Consider the following 18867-nt stretch of genomic DNA (forward strand, 5'->3'; position numbering starts at 1 on the left):
ATGACTATGACACAGCTGGAAGCAACCATACAGTTAAAAAAAAAGTGATTGAGTTTTCTCTATTCCCCTGCAACTTTGTACATGTTCACATAAAGCATTGGATGTTCACAGTTTTTACTGTTTATTATCAGTATTTCAACATAAACTATGGGAATCATGTCTGTCTTAGAATCTTACTATGCAAGTCACATGAAATTAAACATAGCATTATAACTGACTTTTTATTAGCTTATGTCACAGACATTGTTTGTTAGATGTAAGTTTTACAGCTGAAAGAATACTGGTTTCATGTGGAGAAAACAAATTGCTTCAAAATAAACACTGTAAAAAAGGGTCCAATCTCTTTAATCAAACAAACAATCTTTAATGATTACTAATTACCTTCACCTTTTAAATGGAGCAGTTAAACCAGCTCACTTTCCACAATGATAGTTAAAAGTTCTGCTGGTGTGTCTAGTAAAAGCCTAATGTTCATTGATGAATGCAACTGTGGGGTGCCACAAGCTAAAAAACGGGCATCTCATGAATAGGGCCGTAACCACCTGCCCACTATGCAAGAGTCACAGTGTCTAGCACAAATATGTTGGATCTCTTTCCCTATCAGAATCTCATGCGGGCCACAAGTTGCCCAAGAGAAAAGAAAATTAAAGAGGCTGAAAATAGAAAGATTAAAGTTACTTTCACTCCTTCAACGTCCTGTAGCAAAACACAATACATATACTTGGCTAAGGTTTACAATTATGCTTTGAAGTGACACAGAGGCAGAATTATTTTGGGTTTATTAGACACAAAACACTACAATTACTATTGGCTTGTGGTGTTTTCAGCTGCTTTCAAAGTTTTGGAGGTCCTGATAAGCGCCAGCCTTCCATCGTGCCCATCTTTGTGAGAGCTGCGAGTGTGCCAAGGCCAAGGCAGGCAGAGGTACCAGTCATATAGCTATGAGCTGTGAAGAGAGTCACGGTATTCTTGTATTAAAATTAGAAAATTCTGACAAAGCATCATAAACCTAAAACATTATCTTATCTCTACAGTAATGCTGCCATACTTACTGAGTTTCTAACATATTTCTGAATGCATTAGGTTGAGAAACCACTATAGTTTTTGTTTTGCAAAATTATAGCAGTACTGTTTCACATTACTGAAACAAATACTAAACTAAAACATTGAAATGAAACATTTAATATGTACTCTGGAGAAATCCCCACACACCTGAAAACACTAACTGCATACCTAAAGCAACACATGCAAAACTTTGTAATAATCACAAACTTCAATCACTTACTATTAGGGATTATAACCCTGAAGTATACTGGAAGCCCTTAAAAGCTAGTTAGGATATAGGTATTAGCATGCAGAGTTTCAAATGTCTGTATTAAATCACAAATCATGGGAAATAATTAGGTGAGAGAATATTACCATGTTTGGTCCTTAATGTTTTCATAAAACCATCTGGTGCTATCTAGTGGACAACATTAGAAACAACAAGTTTAGATAGCAGTATCCTTCAGGGCCATTCACTGATGTCCTTCAATTGTAATGTCTCCAGTCAAACAAGATAAACAGCTCTTATATCCAACTTGGGGAAAAGAGGGAATAATAAATTTAACTCAGATACCCCAAATTCAAACTACTTTTAGAATAAATCAGAGAATCATCACAATTGAAAATCTCCCAATTATACAGCCCTCTCACTGTAGGGAACCTCCACAATAGATATTTGTTGAAAACTCTACCATTCCTTCTGGTCATTACTAGAACGTTTGCCACTCTGCTGGCCACTGTATAGTATATAGTTCAAGAACCTGAAGGTAAGCACAAAATTAAAATGGGTAGAATTCTGAGGACAGCATTCATCCTAAAAGAAATGACCACAGATTTGGGAATCAGCCCATCACATTCTAGTAATTCATTGAATGTCTCATCCAGGATTACTTAGTTTGTTAGGACGTCCAGATACAAAATTTGGGCATAAGGTTATAATTCAACTTAATAGTAACTCTAACATAATACACTTAACAGCATCTGTTCACCCTGGGAAATGATGGTCTCTGCCCAGACTCTACGTTGCTTCCATATGGAGGATCGCCATAGTGACTGCAAAGGCCAATGTGTGAATGGGAACTCCTTTCATACTGGCACAAATGAGCAATGTTAGCCCAAAGTCAACTCTTGTTTTTAATGCTATCACTTTTCTGTCATAGAATCATAGAGATGTACAGCATGGAAATAGACCCTTCGGTCCAACCTGTCCATGCCGACCAGATATCCCAATCCAATCTAGTTCCACCTGCCAGCACCCGGCCCATTTCCCTCCAAACCCTTCCTATTCATATACCCATCCAAATGCCTCTTAAATGTTGCAATCATCTGGTCATTTCTTTTATCCTCAGCTCTCTTTATAACTTCTTGACTGCTAGTCTCCTGCACGTCAGTCAGCACAAGGACTTCCCAAGTATTGGCTCCGATCTGACTAACTTGAAGTCTTACTGTCGTTCATTTATTGCAAATGTGGGTGGCAAGTTTGTCTTGTGGTAACAGCATCTCACCATAGGAGCAGGTAACTTTGGGGATGCAGTCATCATCCATTTGGCTGACATGGCCTAGCCACCAGTGACATTGCTAACCCAACAGGGCAAACATGCTGTGGAGCCCTGCATGCTGATGCACTTCCACATTCAACACTGTCTTACCAGATGACAACCAATATTTTCAGATAATTTAATAACAACCAGTAATATTGGCTAATACAGCATATAGCTGAAAATGTGTTGCTGGAAAAGCGCAGCAGGTCAGGTAGCATCCAAGGAGCAGGAGAATCAACGTTTCGGGCATGAGCCCTTCCTTTTCTCCTAATACAGCATATATCTGACCAATTAGAATGTGTGTTATTCCTGCCAACCAGGCTTTTATACACACACACACACACCCCTAAGAATTGGTTCAATTCAAACAAAAATATATAAAATCTATTCTACCCTGCAATATTTGTTATTTTTAAAATGCCACTGAGGATGACTACTGCACTTTTTTCACTATTTATTTAATGTAACATGGACAATAATGAAAAAATGCAAAATAAAATTTACAAGTTTAGAGTGGGAAGGCCCGGTAGAAAACTAGTCCAATGAAATTAAAAATCTGGCGAGGGATGCACTAAGGCCGATGAGATATAAAGATAGTCTCAGTAATGTTATCCATAATTATTTCCCCTCTACAGACCTGCATGCTCATGTGAAACTATCCAACTTGCAGTCCAATGTAATTATTAAGTTAACTTCTTTGGGAGGATGAAAAGCATAACACCTTTGCTACAGATTTGTAGGGTTTTATAGCGTGTTCCAAAAGAGTGACAAAGAAAATTCTACAAAAATTCAGAGAGAAAAAGAAATGAGGCATCTACACCACCCTCGGTTTAAGAAGAATCAAAGGCCTCCTCACAAAAGCCATTTACCAATTTGTTCATTTCTGAATCTGACCCCCCAATGACACTTTACCATCAATGATAACTTGCATAACGGAATGATTGCCATTTTCTTTTGCTATACTGTTACAACATACAGGAATCTAGGCAATAGGTTACCTACTTCAAAGGCAAGTATCTCAAATTGAAGTTTGGCACTTGCTAGTGAGAATGGAGATATAGATTAATCAAAATGTACCACCAATACAGGAACAGAAGTAGGCCATTTATCTCATTAAGTCATTACACCCATGCTTTGTCCCCTGCCATTCAGCCAATTTCCTAGTCAGGTCAATAAGTCATCATCTTTCTATGAATTTCCATTTCAACTAATAGTTAGTACCCTATGATAGACTTTATCAAATGTCTTTTGGGATGCTTCCTTTCAAGTTAAAAGCCATTCAAAGATATCGTGGAAATGACTGCCAAACTACTCAGACCGCTTGGCATCATTGTCCACAAACCCACCGTCACACTAAACGAGCAGCTAATGAACTTGAAAGACTCTATACAAGCAACACTAATGTCATTTACAAGATACCTTGCGAGAACTGTAACTAACATTACATTGGACAAACAGGCAGAAAACTAGCCATCAGGATACATGAACATTAACTAACCACAAAACGACTTGACCCACTCTCAGTATTATCCTCACATACAAATAAGGAAGGACACCACTTCGACTGCAGTTGACCACATGCCACCAGTGCTTCATCCGGAGGCTCACTGACGATGTTACCTAATATGGTGAAGTAACATCTGAAAACGAACCTTCCAGCTCAGCAAGCAAACTTACACCCTAAGAGCCATTTCTTGTATTTTAAGATATCTTTGGCGGCAAATGGAGTTCTTAACCTTAAGGATTTGCCTGGTTCTGCATCTCGTAACATTCTTTTCTTAACACCTTCCACTGATCTTGTTGTTTTATCCATGAACATAATCCCTTTTGATTGCACAGTACAGGTCCCTGCATACTAATGCACATTGCATCTACCAAGTGTAAATAAGTCAGGTTGAGTTCATGTGATTATCTTAAATTTTAAAACCTTTTGCTTTATTTTGAGTTAGAGGAACCTCGATTATCCGGATATCAATTATCCAAATTTCAGATTATCTGAAGATGATCTCAAGGTCCCAATAAAAACATTACATCAAAGAGGTATTTCCAATGTTTTTTGTTTACAATGATTAAAAGTGAATTCAGCTTACTGAAATGCAGCAGAGAATAGTCCTGGACATCGATGGGATCCCAGGCACCGCCTCCAAATGACCCTCTCTCTCTTTCTCCCCACACTTTCCCTGGACTCTACATAGGGGTGTACTCAAAACCCCCTTCCCCAGATAATCTCTCCAACATTGTCCTGTATAGGGCAAAGGTGGAACTTGTCAAAAAACTTGAAATAAAAAGTTGTATGTGTGGCTCCATGTGTGCTATTTTGAGACTCATCGCCCAAAGGCAGCAGCAGTCTTGCTGTTGGTGTCCAATCTGGTTGGGGGGGGGGGGGGGGGTTCACGCTGTGTGCTGCTGCCTAGTCTCCTGAGCTCACCTAGCAAGTGTTTCCTGTGTCAATCCCACTGAATTGATGGGAGTGGTTGGGGAGGTGGGATGGGGGTGCATACAGCGGAAGGCTTCAGCAATGCTGCAAGTCCCTAGTGCAAGGAAAAAGGAAACTTCAGAGTCGCAGAGGAGAGGCATTGAATCAGTTAACCAAATCACAAGTTATCCGAACAAAATACTGCCCACCCATCTCATTCAGATAATCGAGGTTCATCTGTACACAAGAACTAGGAAAGACATTGATCTTCTGCTGTTTCCCATCATCGCAATGCCTTGGCCAAAGTTGACTTGCCAACCAATCAACAGCATTTTTCTAATGTATTCTAAAACTGAAAGTTTGAAATGTGTCAATTCTTGCATTTGCCCTAATTCAAGCCTCCTTTGAAGAATATTCAAATTCTGTACAAGATCATTATGTATTTATACAATATCTTTGTGTTATCCTTGATTTTACTTCCAAAATGTTTTAATACCCTTTCTCTGCTTTCCTAATTTATTTCGAATTTTTATACTTTGTGTTCCTCCAGGCTTTTGCAATATTTAACACTTGAAATACAACACAAGCTTCTCCTCTTTGCCTGATCCCACTCTGCTCTTTCACATTCAGTTGTGCTTGGATTTCTCTGTTCCATTCTTTTTCTTTTGTGGGAGTATACTATCCCATTCATTCTTAAATGTCCCCATTCCCACTGCTCCGATATTGACTTATCTTTGTGCAGCTGCTTCCAGTGTACGTTTGTGAAATCACATTTCAGATTCATAAACTGGTCTTTCCCTGGACTGAATACATACACACTTAGTCTAAGTCAGTCCTTTCTCTTAACTATGCTGACTCTAACTGAATTGTGATCCCTCCACCAAAGTATTCTCTCACTATTATATGCTCCAACAGCCCAACTTCATTTTGAATTGATGTGTTCAGGTAGATGTTAATTAATAAAACTAGAAAATTAGCTCAATGCCTTTACCTAGATATAAGATCTTAAGAAATAAACGCAGACTTGTGTCGGAGTATATTCAATGACACAGCTTTCACCTATTTCTGTAGAAGAGAATTTCATAGACTAACAACCTTCTGAAATAATAAATTGCTCATCGTTGCCTTAAATGAGAGAGAGAAAGTGAGGACTGCAGATGCTGGAGATCAGAGCTGAAAATGTATTGCTGGAAAAGCGCAGCAGGTCAGGCAGCATCCAAGGAGCAGGAGAGTCGATGTTTCGGGCATGAGCCCTTTCCTGAAGAAGGGCTCATGGCTGAAACGTCGACACTCCTGCTCCTTGGATGCTGCCTGACCTGCTGCGCTTTTCCAACAACATATTTTCAGCTTAAATGAGAGATCCACACTTCCAGTGCAGACTGCCCTCAAAAATGCCTTATACAAATGTAGCAATACATTCCTCTTTTATATTCCATCCTTTTGTAAGAAAGACTAATATTTTCCAGATGCCTTCCTAACTCCTTCAAGATTAACTTACAAGGATACCCAGATAGTTCTGTACTGGAGCATTCCACAGTCTCTTTCTATTCACATAATATTCTCCTTTACTGCTCAATTAGATCTCAGACATGCCCACACTACACTTCATCCAGAATTTTTTACCCACTCACGAAACTATCCCTTTGTAGACTCCTCATATCCTCAACTTACTTTCCTACCTAGCTCTGTATCATTAGCAAATTTAGCTAAATTACACAGTCTGTCCCTTGATCCAAATCATTAGCGTAGATGGCAAAAACCTGAGGTCCTAGCACTTAACACAGTTTTCTAACCTGAAAATGAGCTATTAACCAGAATCGGTTTCCTGCTAGTTTGCCAATCTCCTATCCAATCCAATCTAATATACCACACCCAATATTACTAGATCTAATTTTGAATAATAATAATTCATATGCTACCTTATCACGTGTCTTTTGGAAATCCAAATACACTGCATCAACCAGTTGCTCTTTATCCACCCATTTTGTTACATCCTCAAATAATCAAAATAAATTTGTCAGACTATTCTCCTTTCACAAATCAATGTTGACTCTGTTTGATTGTACTATTATTTTCTAAATGTATGCACTACCTCCTTAATAATGGATTCTAGCCTTCTACCAATACTCGGTATTAGACTAACCGGTCTACAGTGATTTGCTTTACAGCTCTCACTTTACTTGGAACATGTGCAGTTTTCCAATCTGTAGAGACTTTTCCAGAATCTAAACAACTATGGAAGATTACAACTATTGCATCAACTTCAGCTACTTCTTTCCAGTCCTTTGGACACAGTCCCATAGCTTGATGACCTATCAGCCTTTAGTTTCGTTAGTTTGCAAGGTACCCTTTCTCTACTCAAACTAATTATTAAAAATCCTCTTTCCATTTGTTTAAAGATTTTCTACAATTTTTGGGACATTGTGTCTTCTAAGTGAAGGCAGTTATTGATTTTGTTTTGTTTTCAAATGCTTTGCCATTTTCTTGTTCCCCATTATTTATTCAACAAATCTCCCCACTAAAGAGACCAGCTTATTTAATTAGATTTTTTTTATATACTTGTAGAAGCACTAACATTTCTTAATAGTTTTCTCGTATACTCCAACTTCCCCATCTTTAGATTAGATTTTTTTTAGATTAGATTAGACTTAGTGTGGAAACAGGCCCTTCGGCCCAACAAGTCCACACCGACCCGCCGAAGCGCAACCCACCCATACCCCTACATTTACCCCTTACCTAACACTACGGGCAATTTAGCTTGGCCGATTCACCTGACCCGCACATCTTTGTGACTGTGGGAGGAAACCGGAGCACCCGGAGGAAACCCACGCAGACACGGGGAGAACGTGCAAACTGTTACTTTTAAGTAACCTTTGTTAATAAAATGTTAACAACGTTCTGGGCTATCACTAATCTTTCCACATTGCATATTTCTTTTCAATTGTTTTTCTCTAAATTATTCAGCTAGCCAAAGACCCTTCTTGGAACCTTTCCTTCTTAAATGGAGTAACTGTTGGGAATTAGGAAATATCTTCTTAAATGCCTGCCACTGCTTCTCAATCATCTTACTCCACATTAGCCACCTCTATTTTCATAAAGAGCTATAAGACTAAACCATTAGCTTCAGATCCAAATTCCTTCTGCTCAAACGGAATGTTAATTCCTATTTTGTTATATTCAATCTTATCTAGAGGATCCTTTGCCATGAGGTGATTATTTAATCCTGTCTCATTCCAAGAAAACACTCTCAAATATACCCTATGAACTAATTTTACAGGCTACTTTTGTCAATTTCATTGATCTAATCCAAATTTAAACTTTACCACATTAATTGTGAAATCTCTCTTACAGTTATTCATCGCTTCATATTCCTTCCTTTAGTGTAATTATGAAGGGAAGATATTCCCAATAGTTACTTGCTTTTTCTGTTATTTCATATCTCTGCTGAAACTGATCTTACATGTTGATTCTCTGAAACAAATCATTTTTCACAATCACGCTGCGTTATTAATAGAGACACTCCACCTTATTTTCTTCCTGTCTTTCCAAAAGAAACCCCTTTATATCCAGAACTTAGCTGTGGTCACATTGCAAACATGTCTCTATATTGGGGATCATATCATACTTATTAATTTCTAATCATTCTATCAACACATTTGTCTTGTTTAAAATGCTGTACACATTCAGACTGAGATGCTTTAATTCCTTGCTTTTTGCAATTTTAACTAGTTTGACCTGTTTATGCTGTCTCTTAGATCATCTTTGTCCAACTCATAAAAAATGTAACAAAAATAAGAGAGATTAAATCTAATGAGTTCTTTGCATTGTCAAATTTCCTTAAAAGAAAAATATTTGTTTTGAACGTATTGTTTTCCAGCAGCCATAACAAACTTCTCAAAAAATTCATTCACCAGACCACAGTAACAAGCACTCACTTCTCACTCCAAGAAGGATTCCTGATGCACAGCCCCCAATGAAATAATTCAATGGATCATCTTCTGTTCCTCTTATTTGTGAAGTAAGGCAGGTCGTTACTCCAAAAATTGCACCAAGTGCAGCTAAAAAGCAAATGGATATTAGGGCTTATTATATTGCTCAAAAGACAGATTTCAAAATATAATGTGGTAATTGCTAATTACAAGGTTTTTGATCAAACAATACCTGATAAGAATAGTCCAGAATTCAATCTATTGAAAAGGAAGATTGAGGATATACTGAACACAACCTGATTTCTTTATGCAGATGCCAAACAAAATTAATAATGTAAAAAGCAGTGGGTCCACAAAATTCTAGGACAGTAAATACTGCATGATAATCATGCAATGACTCTAGATAATGCAGGCTTAACTGTCAAGTTTTTTTTCTAACTGTGCAGGATAAAGAATGGTCATCTGTTGGAACAGGAGTCTCCCTAATCATTATGGCATCATGTATTTTAATTTGATCAATTTTTTTGTCTTATTATTTTAATGTAATTGTTACAAATGTAATTTATATTCATTTCTAACCATGTCTTTTTATCTTACTTTCTTGGTAGACTTAAATAATCTAGATCTATTTTACATATTAGTGTTACTTAATAAAATGAAACACTTAATGAAGTCCATCTTTGACCTATGGTAGTTTTGGAGGTCATGCTAAATCTACACAAGGTACTGGTCAGACCACACGTGGAACACTGTGAACGGTTTTGGACCAGTTATCGAAAGCAAGTTACAATTGCATTAGGTTGATCCCAGGTATGGAAAAGAGTGAGGGGAGGCTGGATTGAAATACGCAACTGTCAGAGAGCTTGACAGGATAGATGCGAAAAAGCTATTTCCCCCTGAAGGACAGTCTCAGAGCAGAGGGCAAACTCAGAGTGAAGGGTTGCTCATTCAGGCAGAAGTTAGGAATATATTTTCTCTCTCTCTCTCTCTATCTCATGTGCTAGATCTGTAAAATTCTTTACTGCTGAGGGTTGTCAAGGCTAGGTCAGAGTACAGTCAAGGCTGAGATAAACAAATTCCGATTGTTTAAGGTAGTCAAGGGTTATGGGGATAAAGCAAGAAAGTGGAATTGGGGATTATCAGGTCAACCATGCTCTCATTGAATGGTAGAAATCACCTATGAGTTGGCCTACTTCTGCTCATATATCTTATGGACTTGTGTCAGAGAGCTCAAACACATCCTGTTTTTCCACTTTCTCCTTGGACCTCAATATTACTCTCCTCCATTAAACTAATAAAGTAATCTTCATCGACTCAAAGAATCACAGAATCCCTACAGTTTGGAAATAGACCAATTGGCCTGACCCACTCAGACCCACCACTACTATCCTATCCCTATAACCCTGCATTCCCCATGACTAACCCACCTAGCCTGCAAATCCCTGGACACTCTGGGTAATTTAGCATTGCCAATCCACCGAACCTGTGCATCTTTGGATTGTGGGAGGAAACCAGAAGTCCTGGAGGACACCCATGCAGACACTGGGAGAATGTGCAAATGCCGTATAGATGTTCGTCCGAGGCCAGGTCCCCAGCGCTGAGCCACCATGCTGCCCCACCATGCTGCCCCAAATCAATCTCATTTTGTTCCAACACCTAATTATACTACTTCACCTCAACAATCTGAAATACTAGCAGCAACAACTAGTCTCTTTACTGCAAAACCACTTCAAAGGTCTTCCCACTAACATTAGAAAAGAATGGGGATGTTGATTATGATTGCATGGTGCCAATATAATTCACCGTTCTTCAGATACTGAAGCAGTTCATGCCCACAGTCAGCAAGACCTGAATAAAATTGAAGCTCGGGCTGATAAGAGGTAAGCAACATTCAGTCAAATGCTATGAATATCTCCAAAATAGATAATCTATCACTTTCATTTGACATTCACTGCTATCAACTCATGAGGTTACCATCTTACTGAAACTGAATGAAAAAGCTACTTAAATCCTGAAGCTACAAGAGCAAGTTTGAGGCTGGGAATTCTTCAGTGAGTAACTCACCTCCAGACTTCATCAAATTCTGTCATTATCTCTAAAGATTCAAGTCACAAGTTGCGTTGGAATATTTTCCATTTGTCTAGAGGAAAGCAGCTCCAATAACACAAGAAGCAAAACCAAAGCAGTATGCTTGATAAGCATGCCACACCACCTTAAATAGTCCCTTGATACTCCCTTGACATAAGTAGCAGCAGTGTTTACCATCTGCAAGCTGCACTGAGGCAGCTGACCAGGCTTCTTCAAAGCACCTTCCAAATCAAAACTCTAACACCTAGAAGGACTAGGACAACATATGCAAGGGAATGCCATAACCTGCAAGTTTATCTTCAGTCACAGACAATCCTGATTATTAGAATTATAAAATTTTTCTTTCACTGGGTCAAAATTCTGGAAACTCCCTCCTATATTTAACAGAAGATACGTTCCAATAGTTTAAGACCATGGCTTACCACCACCTTAAGACAATGAGAAATACGAACAGAAGTAGGCCGTTTGACCCCTCAAGCTTGCTCTGCCACACTGATCTGACACACCTTACCCACAAGTTTTGAGAAGATTTGTAGCTCAGGTTGAGGTTCTGGATGTAGGTTTGCTCGCTGAGCTGGAAGGTTCATTTTCAGACGTTTCGTCACCCTGCTAGGTGACATCTTCAGTGGGCCTCCAGGCAAAGCACTGCTGATGATTCCTGCTTTCATAGGAAATGATATCACCAACCCAAAGATACCCAAACATATAAATAGAAAATTGAAGATGTTACCTAGTAGGGTGACGAAATGTCTGGAAATGAACCTTCCAGCTCAACGAACAAACCTACGTCCACTCCTTACCCACTTTTCAGTCTTTTCTTCATAATGTTCGATTCCCTCCTCTCTTTCAATCTTAAATATACACACCTTCGAAAGGATAATTAGGGATGAGCAATAATTGCTGTTTGTCAAAGCCATATATAAAAAATTTCCACATCTCCTTTACACCTGTTGTCATCATCTCCTTTGTTTGCATAACAGTACTTGCCATTTTAACATACAAACAGTTCCCTTGCTGTTACACTGTCTAAAATCGTACTCATATTGGTCATATTATTCTGGTTTAGGTTTATAAGAATTCAGCAAGATTACTGAAGTGCTCCAAAAGGAGAATGATTCATAAGCCACTTCCAAAATGTTCAAACAGCACACAATATATTACATTCATTTCTCTTTCTTAATACTTCACTCCCACTGGTACTTTTATACTTAAAGTAAAATTTATGCTTAACGTTTCCTTTGCTGTGCTATCAGTGCCCCAGAGCAGGCCACATTGATCCTAGCATTTCAGAACCCTATAGAATGCCAATGCCTCTTAAGAATTCATGCTGCCAAATAGAACTACATTCCCCAGAATCATAAGCATCCACAGTACGGAAGTAAAACAATAAAAGTACTTGATGAAGACAGATTCTCCTGAGAAACAATGAATAAGAAAAATTTCTTTGAAAATAACAAACATACTGGGTTATACCATACACATTGCCTCCTTACCCATAGTTAGGGTGCCACTGGTTGCTGTACGCACTGCCTCAACAACATTTTTAGGTGGCAATGCAACAATATGATAGGCTGAGCCAACGAGACCTGGAGAAGAGAACAAAATCACATCAAAATTGCACACTGTTGAAAATAACCATTATTAACAAAAATTTTCACTTAAATGTTCTCTACCACAAACAATTCCCAAATGTTACCCACAAACTTGAGTAACGAGATCCAAAACAGGATTGTTCTGAAGATTTCTTTGTTTCAAACACAAATAATCACATAGCTAAGTGAAAAATCTAACTTAAAAAAAGTGTATTTCATCTAATCAACTCATATACATGCATGAAAGTTCAAGAGCTCGGTGTAAGATTTATGTCTTAAACTTAAATAAAGGCAATTACAAACGTACGAAAATAGTTCAAATAGTAAAGTGGTTTTAAAAAAAATATCAACAGCACACATCCAAGAAGTTTCATAACTCGCAAAGATATGTTCCTTTGAAAAAATGGTAAACCAAGAAAGTTACAGATACTATCAAATTGAAAAAAGTACAAAACGCAATGCTGTCATAGTTGGCGCAGTAGGCCAGAACATTGGGAAAACTTCAGATACAGCAAAGGATGCCTTAAAGAAAAGAGAAATCAGCAAGAATTAGAAACTGAAAAGAGCAGCTAAAGTAAGCATTTGACCCTAATAAGGAAGGGACTACAAAATTATTGATGGATAACAAGGAAATGGCAGAAACTTTGACCAAGTATTTTATGTCTGTCTTCACAGTAGAAATTACAAAAGCAACTCAAGAATACTAGAAAATCAAGATTTAAAATGGAAGGAGGAAGTACAATTTTGTTATAATCATTCAAGAAAATGTATGAGGAAATAATAGAAACTAAAGGCTGACAAATTCCCAAATCTGATAGCCTACATCCTAATGTTTTTTAGAAAAAGAGGCTGCAAAGATAGCGAATGTGTTGTTTGCAATCTTGTAAAATTCTAAACATTTTGCCATGCATAGTGGACAACTGGAGTTTGGAAAACCCAAGACTGGAAAACCACAGCATATATATTCAAGAAAGCCTGGAGACAGAAAGCAGGCAACTACAAGCCAGTTATTCAAAAGTCTGCTATTGAGAATTCAATATTAAGGGAGCAGTAGGCAGGACATTTAGAAAAATCAAGATACAAATCATGCATAGTCAGTGAAAAGAAAATTCTCTTTGCCTAATTTATTAGCAAACAGGTGGATAAAGAAGTATCAGCAGATGCAGTGTAATTGGATTTCCAAAAGACACTCAATAAAAAGTACCACACAAAAAGTTACTAAGAAAGAAGCTCATGGTGGGTAGGGCTGATGTAGTAGTATGACTAAAGGTTTGGTTAACTAACAGGAAACAACAGTTTTGTTTAAATGGCAATTTTGCAGTTGAAAAACTGGAAAAAAAAACAGGAGGGTCAAAGTAATCAGGACTGATAACCTCAACTATTTATCATCAATATCTAAAATTTATATAAAAAGGAACCAAATGCATTGTAACATCACCAAAATTAACTACAAGACAGGTCAGAAAGCTAGTGTGGGGAAGACACAAAGAGTTTGCAAAGAGATATAGACAGGTTATGTGACTGAGCAAAAAGCCAGCAAGTAGAATATATAGTGTAAAAATATGAGGTTGTCTACTTTGATGAGAATAGGGGAGCAGAAAGGACAGGGACTGTAGAAGGCAGTGGAAGAGAGGGAGTTGGATGTCTTTGTACATGGTTATCACACAGAATCAATAACGAGGACAGATTTGTTGGCTATTGAAAGATGATTGTCTAGTCTGAATGAAGCTGAAACAATGAACAAGCAATCTAACAATACAATGTCAACAGACCACTCAAAAGCTCAGAGGAAAGAGCTGGGTGCTATTAATAGAAATATGGAAGCAGGCTGCAACGAAATGTCCATATTACAGAGGAGGAAGTGCTGGATGTCTTGAAAAGGGTAAAGGTGGATAAATCCCCAGGACCTGATCAGGTATACCCTAGAACTCTGTTGGAAGCTAGAGAAGTGATTGTTGGGCCTCTTGCTGAGATATTTGTATCATTGATAGTCACAGGTGAGGAGCCGGAAGACTGGAGTTTGGCCAACGTGGTGCCACTGTTTAAGAAGGGTGGTAAGGACAAGCTAGGGAACTATAGACTATATCGGTGGTGGGCAAGTTGTTGGAGGGAATCCTGAGGGACAGGATGTACATGTATTTGGAAAGGCAAGGACTGATTAGGGGTAGTCAACATGGTTTTGTGCGTGGGAAATGATGTCTCACAAACTTGATTGAGTTTTTTGAAGAAGTAACAAACAGGATTGATGAGGGTAGAGCAGTAGAAGTGATCTATATGGACTTCAGTAAGGTGTTCAACAAGGTTCCCCCATGGCAGACTGATTAGCAAAGTTAGATCTCACGGAATACAGGGAGAACTAGCCATTTGGATACAGAACTGGCTCTAAGGTAGAAGACAGCGGGTGGTGGTGGAGGGTTGTTTTTCAGACTAGAGGCCTGTGACCAGTGGAGTGCCACAAGGATCGGTGCTGGGTCCTCTACTTTTTGTCATTTACATAAATGACTTGAATGTGAGCATACGACTTTGCAGATGACACCAAAATTGAAGGTGTAGTGGACAGCGAAGAGGGTTACCTCAGATTACAACAGGATCTTGACCAGATGGGCTAATGGGCTGAGAAGTGGTAATGGAGTTTAATTCAGATAAATGCGAGGTGCTGCATTTTGGGAAAGCAAATCTTAGCAGGACTTATACACTTAATGGTAAGGTCCTGGGGAGTGTTGCTGAACAAAGAGACCTTGGAGTGCAGGTTCACAGCTCCTTGAAAGTGAAGTCACAGGTAGATAGAATAGTGAAGAAGGCTTTTGGTATGCTTTCCTTTATTGGTCAGAGTATTGAGTTCAGGAGTTGGGAGGCTGCACAGGCATTGGTTAGGCCACTGTTGGAATATCGCATGCAATTCTGATCTCCTTCCTATTGGAACAATGTCAGAAAAGATTTTCAAGGATGATGCCAGAGTTGGAGGATTTGAGCTATAGGGGGAGGCTGAACAGGCTGGGGCTGTTTTCCCTGGAGCGTCAGAGGCTGAGGGGTGATCTTATAGAGGTTTACAAAATTATGAGGGGCATGGTTACGGTAAATAGACAGTCTTTCCCCTGCGTTCGGGGAGTCCAGAACTATAGGGCATAGGTTTAGGGTGAGAGGGGAAGAATATAAAAGAGACCTAAAGAGCAACGTTTTCACACAGAGGGTGTTACATTTATGGAATGAGCTGCCAGAGGAAGTAGTGGAGGCTTGTACAATTGCAACATTTAAGAGGCATTTGGATGGGTATCTGAATAGGAATTGTTTGGAGGGATAGGAGTTGGATGCTGGCAGGTGGGACTAGATTGGGTTGGGATATCTGATCGGCATGGACGGGTTGGACCTAGGGTCTGTTTCCATGCTGTACATCTCTATGACTCTAAGCCTTGTTGCCAGGAGCTACCACTAAGTTGTTATGTCAAAAGGATGGGGTGGGGGCAACATTAAGAGCCTAACAGTGCAGGATCAGGAAGAAAAGCAATTACGAAGAATGATCTGTCTTGTGGGAATAGACAAAAGGGGAACCAAGGGACTCTAATCTGATTAAGCTAGAGAAGGATGCTTTGATGAAGCATGTCATAGGCCACTGAGGTTAACGGTTATTGCACATGGGCCACCGCAAACATCACTTCAACATTATTTGTGGCACTAGTCGTAATCTCTGCTATTCCTAGCATCACTCATCAACTCAAAAGAATCAGGCAAAGAAAGGCAATGTCATTTTCGCACTGACCTGGGCTCTCAATTGTTGTGTTTTGGATGAGAGGCAGAAAGAGCAAAACAGGTCCAAGCTTAGATGTACAGGACAATACGGGTTGAAAGAAAAGAGGGGACAAAAACAAGTACAAAAAAAATACAAGGTTTAAGATGAAAAAATTTGTGCATAAGAATACGTGAGGCTAGAGATTGGTTTTATTCACTGTCACAGATGAACGAATCAAGTGAATCACCCATGAGAACATGCTTATAAAATCTAAAATGGAAACCATTTTGTTCTCATGCATCAAAAGAAAGAATATACAGTATAGGGAATCTGGGGAGAGGGTAAAGGAGTGGCAGAACATGATTTGCTCCTCTGACAGGCCAGCATACAACCAATGGGTCAAGTGGCCTTCTTCCATGTTCAATGATTGTATGATTGTGTTTTTAAACATTAAAGAGCCAGCAAGTGTCCTGCTTATTTCCAAGGATAAGTGGAACTGATGGCCTAGTGGTATTACCACTAGATTATTAATCCAGAGACCCAAGCATTGTTCTGGGAACCTCAAATCCCCTCATTGCAAATGGTGAGATTTGAATTCAATAGAAATCTGAAATTAAGTCTATTGATGATCGTGAAATCATTGTCAATTGTTAGAAAAATCCATCTAGTTCACCAATGCCCTTGAGCAAAGGAAACTCTCATCCTTACCTGGCCTGGCCTACATGTGATTCCAGACCCACAGCAATGTGGTTGACTCTAAATGCTCTCTGGTCAATTAGGGATGGACAATAAATACTGATCTAGCCAGCAGTGCCCATGTTCCAGGAACGAATTGGAAAAAGAATGATACAGTCCACAAGAGGCCACTTCTGGAGGGAAAAGATGTGCTGTGATGTCACTGGGTTAGCAATTCAGTAGTACAGGCAAGCACTTTGAGAATGACAGTTTAATTCACATATTTAAACACAATTAAACCTGAAATATGACTACACTCACTAGTAATAACCATGAATTTAATTACTGATTGCTGTAAATGTCCTTGAGGGAACAAAATATGTCACTTTACTTGGATTGGCTAACACGGACTCCAGACCAACAAGAGTGTGGACTTTTAACTGTTCTCTGAATTGGACAAGCAAGCAACACTTCAAGGGTAACTAGAGATGGGCACCAAACACTGGACTGGCCTATGACATCTATAGCAACATCCACATCCCATGGAATAATTAAAACATTGGCCCAATGTGCTTGTGCCATCCAATCTCATCTCCTTTTAGGCCTGCAACACTCTTAACCTGTCCTAGGCCTAGGTTCAAGTACCACCGCTCTACACATGATACACATCTGATCAGGTTGATTATAAGTATATATCTTTTCCTTTACGAGTTACTATTCAATCTGCTTGCAGTGTGTCTTCAGGCAGTGCCCGCCATACCATCCCGACGCTGTGTATGTACATGAAATAAAATACCCAGTAACCCCCTGGCCCTCTGTAAAGGTTAAAGTCTCAGCTGGTGGATGGAGCTCGTCCCTCTGTTTCCGCAAACAGTGAATCCTCCCGGGTCCCAGCACTCACCGAGGCCTGCCCCAGCCTGTGCAGCGGCCCATGTTTTGGTGGGACAGTGCTCGCCATCGGCCGAGTCCCAGTAGCCCATCACCGAGCGCCTCAAGGACACCGTCACTGGGGGGGGAGGTGGGGGAAACAAGTCAGATATCGCGAGAGGACGGCGGGGCCGGGAGCATGTGACCGACGGGGCGCAGGCGCGATGAGCTCGCGCTCGGGATGTGATGGCGGCGGGAGTGTGTGTGTGTGCGCGCGCGCGAGCCGGTGCATCTCTGTGGAGGATTGTCTGGTCTGGAGGTCAATCCGGGGGCGCGGGGGGAAATGACGGAGATATACTGGATGAGTGTTAAAATGAGGCTGAAGGTCGGTGTGGGGGATCAACACAGAAAATGCTGGCGAAACTCAGCAGCAAGGTAAAAACAAGGACTGCAGATGCTGGGAACCAGAGTCTAGATTAGAGTGGGTCAGGCAGCATCCAAGGAGCAGGAGGTTCGACAGCAGCACACTTTCAGCTCTGATCTCCAGCATCTGCAGTCCTCACTTTCTCCTCTAGATCAGAGCGGTGCTGGAAAAGCACAGCAGGTCAGGCAGCATCTGAGGAGCAGGAAAATCGACGATTCGGGCAAAAGCCCTTCAACAGGAGCAGAGACCTCGGATGCTGCCTGACCTGCTGTGCTTTTCCAGCACCTCTCTAACCTCGGCTCTAGCAGCATCCGTGGGGAAAGCTGCAGAGTTTACGTGTCGAGGATTTCCTGTCCCCGTGGTCTGCCAGACCTGTTTCTATAGTAATTTCTATTTTAATGTGTTTATTTCAGGTTTTCAGCATCCTTACTATTCCGCTTTTATTTAAGTGCGGGATTCATGAGTAGCAGAGCATTAGAATAGGCAAGGTTAGAGGTAATACAGGCATTGCAGCATTCGAGAGGGTAAAAAAAGCAGGAATACAAATTATGCTCAAACGTGAAA

At 39.8% G+C, this 18867-nt stretch overlaps 1 protein-coding gene across 1 annotated transcript; it reads right to left on the bottom strand.

Annotated features, from left to right (window-relative positions):
- Positions 1-762: 762 nt before the first annotated feature.
- Positions 763-18046, bottom strand: ndufa11 (NADH:ubiquinone oxidoreductase subunit A11). Its single transcript, XM_060846444.1, has 4 exons — positions 17914-18046; positions 12512-12604; positions 8937-9059; positions 763-946 (listed from the first exon to the last, which is right to left on the bottom strand). The coding sequence occupies exons 1-4, from the start codon at positions 17990-17992 to the stop codon at positions 834-836; spliced, it is 408 nt and encodes a 135-aa protein (XP_060702427.1). The 5' UTR covers positions 17993-18046; the 3' UTR covers positions 763-833.
- Between the last annotated feature and the right edge of the window lie 821 nt (positions 18047-18867).

The sequence above is a fragment of the Hemiscyllium ocellatum genome, chromosome 28, assembly GCF_020745735.1.
Source record: "Hemiscyllium ocellatum isolate sHemOce1 chromosome 28, sHemOce1.pat.X.cur, whole genome shotgun sequence".
NCBI classification, from domain to species: domain Eukaryota; kingdom Metazoa; phylum Chordata; class Chondrichthyes; order Orectolobiformes; family Hemiscylliidae; genus Hemiscyllium; species Hemiscyllium ocellatum.